At 36.3% G+C, this 6824-nt stretch overlaps 1 protein-coding gene across 1 annotated transcript; it reads right to left on the bottom strand.

The window, feature by feature from the left end:
* Positions 1–5461: 5461 nt before the first annotated feature.
* LOC119251039 (olfactory receptor 14J1-like) lies at positions 5462–6397 on the bottom strand. The gene has a single exon (XM_037518547.1). It carries the CDS (start codon positions 6395–6397, stop codon positions 5462–5464), a length of 936 nt encoding a protein of 311 aa, XP_037374444.1.
* Between the last annotated feature and the right edge of the window lie 427 nt (positions 6398–6824).

Raw genomic sequence — 6824 nt, 5'->3', positions numbered from 1 at the left:
TTACAAGTTAAATAGTACTGACTGGTGTTCTCACCCACTCAAAACCAGTTGCTTAGAGCTTTCATTTTTCTGTGTAATCTATCTTTTTAGAACCTAAGGAAACTCACCAGAACATATTTGAGAACTTCTATCCACAGCAGAAGGAGAAGCTATCAGTGTGAGCAGCTGCATTTAACTCAAAGTTAACCTCTGAATTCAGTACCATTCAGAAGAGTGTGAACTTTGAAGAAAAAGTAAGTCCATTTCAATCCTTCTTTGGCCACTGGAGATCAGATTATGCAATCTCTCTGCACAAGCAGAATGTCTTGTTGCTGTGGGTATTTGGTGTTCAGGGTAAATACTCTGGGGCCAATATACCCTGAAACTAAAACTTGCTATTACACTCATTGTTCCTACAGAGTATTTTTCTATTGAGTTTCTTTAATGAATACACATAGTTACCTGGAATTTCAGCTTAGGTGTGTTTATTGTACAAATCTTTGAAAAAATTCAGAAATATCCAATAGAATCTTTATTCTATTAATTAAATTAACAGGTTATTAATTTAATAAATAGTTTAGGTTATGATGCCTGATAGACATGTCCTTTATCTGAAAAGGGTTAATTCACAATAGATAACTACCAATGATGCAGCTAAATTCTCCCTAATATTTATCACTAAATGCCAAACTAATTTCACTTTGAGTGAGGTAGTAACAAATACCCATTCTGTAAGAAGCCTGGGTGTGTACTCCATGTTTTTCCCTAGTACAAACATAAGAATTATTGAAAATAAACTCATTGTTTAAAGGTTATATTCAAATTAGAAGAGGTGACACTGTGCATTCAATTATTACAAAACATGTCTTATCCCAGGCTCTCATTTCAGAAATGTGAGCTTTTCCAGTCCTAAAAACACCACAAAATAGAATTTAGATAGTTTTCAGGTAAACTGACATTTTAAAACAAACTTGTAATTAATGATCAATTCACCCACATTTGTAATCTAAGAATAGCATACAAGGATTTAAGTTATGCATGCAGCCCATGTATCTGTCTGAATTGGAAAAAAATATGTCCTCTACTAATTAATGAAGAAAAATCTATAGGTTTCCGAAGATATGGGACAATAAGTAAATAAGTCTAAAAATATTTTGATATAAATGTGTGTAGGTTTGTAGATTGTTGAACTCGTATCTGGCAATCAGATAAGGAATGAATAAAAAAGAAACATTTTAGAATCTTTCAGATATTAATATCTGAAGGATAGTCATGTATTTGCAGGACTAAATCTGTCCTTTCACAATAGTAAAGTCATAGAGAAGATGTAGCCAAATGAGGAAGATGCTAAAATGTTTTCACTTTTAAGTAGTAAGTTTCCTAGAGAGAGATGAATTGAGGCCCTATAACTGTTCATGACAGCTACACAGAAGTAGAAAAACACATGGAATTTGTAAGAATGTTGGCCACCATGATCTCTAAATTATTTTCTAAATATTCTCTAAATTTCAATGAGGTTTTGGTAATATCAAAGCTATAAACATGGGAATAACAAAATCTAAGTTACCTCTGCTTAATGCACAAAGGGGATATGATTTCCAAAGCATGAATCTATTATCATTTAAATTAAAAAGGGAAATGAATCCTTTTTGTTTGGTGTCATGAATAAAACAAGAATTTATATACTGATTTTTCTATGTTGAACTGCATTCCCTCTACACCCAATTTGTTGCATTTTTGTCAATAATATTAAATTTTGCCAAATTTTTGACCTTTTTTACTGAGATGTTCATTTTTAAAGTCTTTTGTTCAACCTCCTAACTCATTATTCCATTCAAATTTTAATTTCCTCATAATCAATTTTGATATTTTACATGTTTCTAGGACTATGTCTACTTCCCCAAGGTTAATAAATTTGTTGAAAAAACAAAAATCAACAAACAGGACTATATCAAACTCAACAGCTTCTGCACAGTGAAAGGAACATCATTAGATGAAAACATATCCAAAACATATAATCAACTCAATCATGTTAATCATGTTTCCATCTTACTGAAATAACACTCTTTACATGATTATCCCTCATCAAATGAAGGAATTTGCACTCACTGGGCCCAAATCCTTCCAGCTGAAAGTGACATCCTCTTTCCTGTAACACAGTATTTTAATGTTCATCCTTAAAAGCACTCTTCTTCCTATAAAAATGTTAGAAGGGGGAGCAGACCATCCTGGTTTGCACTGAAATTTGTGATCAAAATTGTGAGTCCATTCTTCAGAGTATTTATTTTGTATTTATTTATTTATTCCTCAGAGTATTTATTTATTTGAGGATATTCCAAAATATTTCATAGATACCAGTATTTTACAGATTTTTTGGATGAATCGAAACATATATTTGATGTTCTTCATTGTGTTGCCACAAGTCAGATTGTTATAACCTTTAAGATAGTAGTAAGATGTATGTAGTTCAATTGTTTCCTTTCCAAAATATCAACTTAATATATATTGCTTTAAGTGAAATAAAAAATATAAACTTATTTTCAAAAGTTTTCTCTTATGCATTTTCATTTTAACCAGTAGCTCTGCTTAGTAATATGATACTAGGAATTTCTTGGTGATATGACTTTAGAAAACCAATAGTTAGGATATTCTGTTTAAGTGGACTGATAAGACGTGCAAACAATGCCTAGCAATATAGCAACCTAATATTTTGGTGCTCTTCTAATGGAAAGATTATAGCATATTTAGAAAATTTTATTTCTTTTTATAAATTTATATATTTATTTATTCATGGAACATCTGGGGCGTTGGCCAGAGTACAAGGGGTGAGGGGTTAGAGGATTCACCAGAGACAGATTGGGGAGCAGAACAGGCAGATCTACTGAAATACACTGCTGAGGGGAGCAGCAGATGAGACATGAGAGGTCTGCTGCTCCACGTGGGTCAGCTCCCTGGCAGAGGATGGTGTGCCACTCATGTGGCAGTGGATGGTGATAGCTTGATAGCTCTGATACTTTAACCATTGTATCACAAGGGAGGCCTTAGAAGATTATAAATGGCTATTTTCATTTAGTGCAAATTAACTTTCATATAAAGAAAATCCTGAATTGACTTAAATACACACAATGAGACACACAATTGGCATAAAATCAGGTATGGAGGAAAAGGAAGTCATGATGAATAAAAGAAATTCACTCACACCTCTCAGTCAGGTATTTACAAGGGATTACATCTCTATGACAAGAACTGTGGACAACAACCAAATATATATCACAATATCACACATTGCTGAAGGGTTTACCAATAAATCTTTATGTTTCTTAACACAAATACTAACAACTCCTCTTATACATATATACACAAATAATTCCATTCTTTCTATATATTTATTACATATTTATACTCATTCTATATATTTATATTCATTCTGTATTACAACTTTAGCAAGATATTAGTATACACCTCTATTTCCAAAATTATGTCTTTTAAGGAATTCAGAGAAGGTAAGAGAACATGCTTCCATATATATCTTTTGTTTTATTAACCTTATAATTGATGGATCTGTCCATTTGTGTGTGTATTCAATGCACCTTTATTACTTTAAGCTCCCAACACTCTACTCCCACTCACCTTTTAATGCTATTATTGGAAAATATATTACTTTTCCACATGTTCTAGTGCAACAATACATTATATACCTCTTGCTTTATAAATTGCTTTCTAATGCAGTTAACAGAAAAAAGAATATTCATCTGCATTGACTTTTATAACTACATAATTAAATTCACTCATAATTTTAGTTTATTATGAGTTGAAATAGTTTCTTTTTTTTAAGATTTATTCATTTATTTATTTATATAAGCACTGGGTACAGTCATAAGTGCAGGAGGGTGAGAGAATTTACCAGACTGATGAAGAATACTGCTGAGGGGAGCAGCGGGCGCAGCAGGGGAGGTCTGGTCCATTGAATCTTAAGAGGCAAAAAAGGGTACAATGACACTTTTGCAGAGTGAGTGATCTCAGTAAATTATTCATGGAAACCTTTGAGTTGGTAGAGCCTTCCTGAAAATCCACAAGGACCAAGGATTGCTGGGAGTCTGGTTGTTCTCATCAGTACACAGATATCATGTGATAGCCCAACTCCAGAGTAACTCAGGAAACAATGAGAATAGAAACTCATGTTTACTGTTTTATACCTTCCTGATGGAAATGTTCATGGAGTGATTCTTAACTTTTTTAAGATTTATTTATTTATTTTATACAAGAACTGGGGTATAGGTCAGAAGGTGGGAGGGTGAGAGAATTCACCAGAGCCAGAGTGGGGAGCAGAACAGGCAGACAGAGCGAAGACACTGCTGAGGGGAGCAGCAGGCGAGGCAGGAGAGGTCTGTCTGCCGCACCATGTAGTGTTCTCCCAGCTGGGAGGGAACTGAACCGGTGCTGCAGAGGCTGAAGACAGCTTCACAGCACACCGCTCAACTGCTGCGCCACCAGGGAGTCCACTTAATTTTTTAAAATATTTATTTATTTATTTATACAAGAACCGGGGTACAGGCCAGATGCGCGGGAGGGTGAGAGGATTCACCGGAGACAGAGCAGGGAACAGATCAAGCAGACTGATGAAATACACTTCTGAGGGGAGCAGCGGGCGAGACAGGAGAGGTCTGCTGTGCCATGTGGGGCCCTCGCTGGCTGGCCGGGATCAAACCGGCACTGCAGAGGCTGTGGACAGCTTCACAGGGGAGACCCTGATTATTAATTTTTAAAAATCTTATAAATGATTTTCACATATTGTTTCGGGGGTGAGATTTTAATCTACATTTGCAGAAGTAGTATTTCTAGAGCTGTATGTGTGAATATTTATGTTATGCAAAGAGCACAATTTATAGAAACTTTCCTATTCTCATTTCTTTATTTAGATGTAAATCTTAGTTGATTATGCTATGCTTGTTAAAACAAATAAAAAGCTTTTGGTCTCCATTTCCTGACCTCACCTAAAAGGGCATGCCAAGAATAAAGAAGCAACTAAAAGGTCTTAAAGAAATTGTGCCCATGAAAAATGCTATTGTTGAAAAGGCAGCATTTTGCAAACTGTTGCCTCTGGACAAATAGGTTAACATCAAAGAAAGACACTTCCAAGATTTATGGAAGGCCTTAAACTACATGGAGGATGAAGCTCTAAATATGGTAAATTTTAACAATCCTTCTTGTTCTAAATGAGTAGACAACATCACGTAGTTTCAACACTGGACAACTGCTCAGAACCTTTAAATGTTTGCCTTGCAAATTATATGAAGTCTTCATTGAGAGGCTCCAAGTTCAAGAGCTTCTTCACAATTATCTGGAAGTTAGTCTGGACCTTGAGTCCTCTGCATATTTCTTTAATAAATTCACATAATTTTTGCTGATATTAGTTTATTTCAACCAAAAGTTCCCAATATATTTCTAGCTCCCCTCACAACCAAGAAATAACAGATGTACCTCAACAAAAGAGATCAGCTTTACTTCTTCTAACAACTTTTCTTAGAGCTGCCTTTATGGCTTGATTTCTCAGGCTATAGATCATTGGGTTGGCTGTTGGGGGCACAACTGTGTACATAATAGTGAGAAACACATCCAGTGCATTTGGAGAGTCAGAAGGTGGCTTGAGAAACTCAATGGAGCTGGTTGTAATAAACAACATGAACACAGTGAGGTGAGGAAGGCAAGTGGAAAAGGCCTTTGCTCGGCCCTCAGCAGATGGCATCCTCAGCACAGTAGAGAATATCTGTGCATAGGATAGTCCAATAAAGATGACACAAAGAAATACCACAATCGCTATGAAACAAGTGACACCAATCTCGCTGATATAATCGTTTGAACAAGAGAGTTTCAGGAGCTGGGGGATGTCACAGAAGAACTGGTGAATGACATGGGAGCCACAGAAGTGGATGGAGAAAGTGGCAGCTGTGTGCATGATTCCAGAAATGACTGCACTGACCCAGACACCCAGGACTCCATGGATACAGGTGTTGACATCCATGATGATTTCATAGCGCAGTGGAAGGCAGATGGCCACGAAGCGATCATAAGACATCACTGTCAGGATGGACAGCTCAGCAGAGCTACATAGAGCAAAAGCAAAGCACTGCACTATGCATTCACCAAAGGAAATGTAGCCACTATGCTTTAAAGAGTTGTAAATGGCCCTTGGCACAGTCACGGAAATGTAGCACAAGTCCAGGAAGGAGAGATGTTTCAAGAAGAAATACATTGGTGACTGGAGACTATTGTCCGTGGAAGTTGCAGTGATAATGAGGAGATTTCCAGTTAATGCCATCATGTATAAGACTAAGAACAGAGAAGAGTGGACGAGTTCTAGTTCAGGCTTGGCAGAAAATCCCATCAGAACAAACCCACTGATAGTGAAATTAGCCATAGTCCTTAATTCCCCAGTGATGTCGGCTGCAAGACAAGATGGAACCATTGGAAATATTACTTATTCACCTAAACTTCCTGGATTAATAAAGATAGGCAAGAAGTGACTTGAAGAAGACACCAGTTCATCTTAAATGTGAAAGTAGTGCTAATAATCATTTACACTAATAATCATGTCAACCAATTTTAAATCACTTATTATCAGTTAAGGAAACATGAGTAAGGAATTATGAATTTTAATATCACTATTTCTATCAAAGATCAGAAAAAGGGGGCCTCTCTTGGTGGCACAGTGGTTGAGCGCTGGGTTGCGAGGCTGCCCGCAGCCTCAGCAGTCCCAGTTCGATCCCTGGCCACCGGCAAGGGTCCCACAAAAAAAAAAAAAAAAATCGAAGATCAGAAAAAGGGTTGTATATTATAGAAAACTT

The sequence above is a fragment of the Talpa occidentalis genome, unplaced genomic scaffold, assembly GCF_014898055.3.
Source record: "Talpa occidentalis isolate TD23 unplaced genomic scaffold, MPIMG_talOcc4v2.1 talOcc4.2, whole genome shotgun sequence".
NCBI classification, from domain to species: domain Eukaryota; kingdom Metazoa; phylum Chordata; class Mammalia; order Eulipotyphla; family Talpidae; genus Talpa; species Talpa occidentalis.
The sequence above is the reverse complement of the archived record's forward strand: the minus strand, read 5'-3'. Positions and strand labels throughout refer to the sequence as shown.

Coding starts and splice junctions, on each gene's coding strand:
- LOC119251039 (XM_037518547.1), bottom strand. CDS start 6,397: ATGGCTAATTTCACTATCAGTGGGTTTGTTCTGATGGGATTTTCTGCC.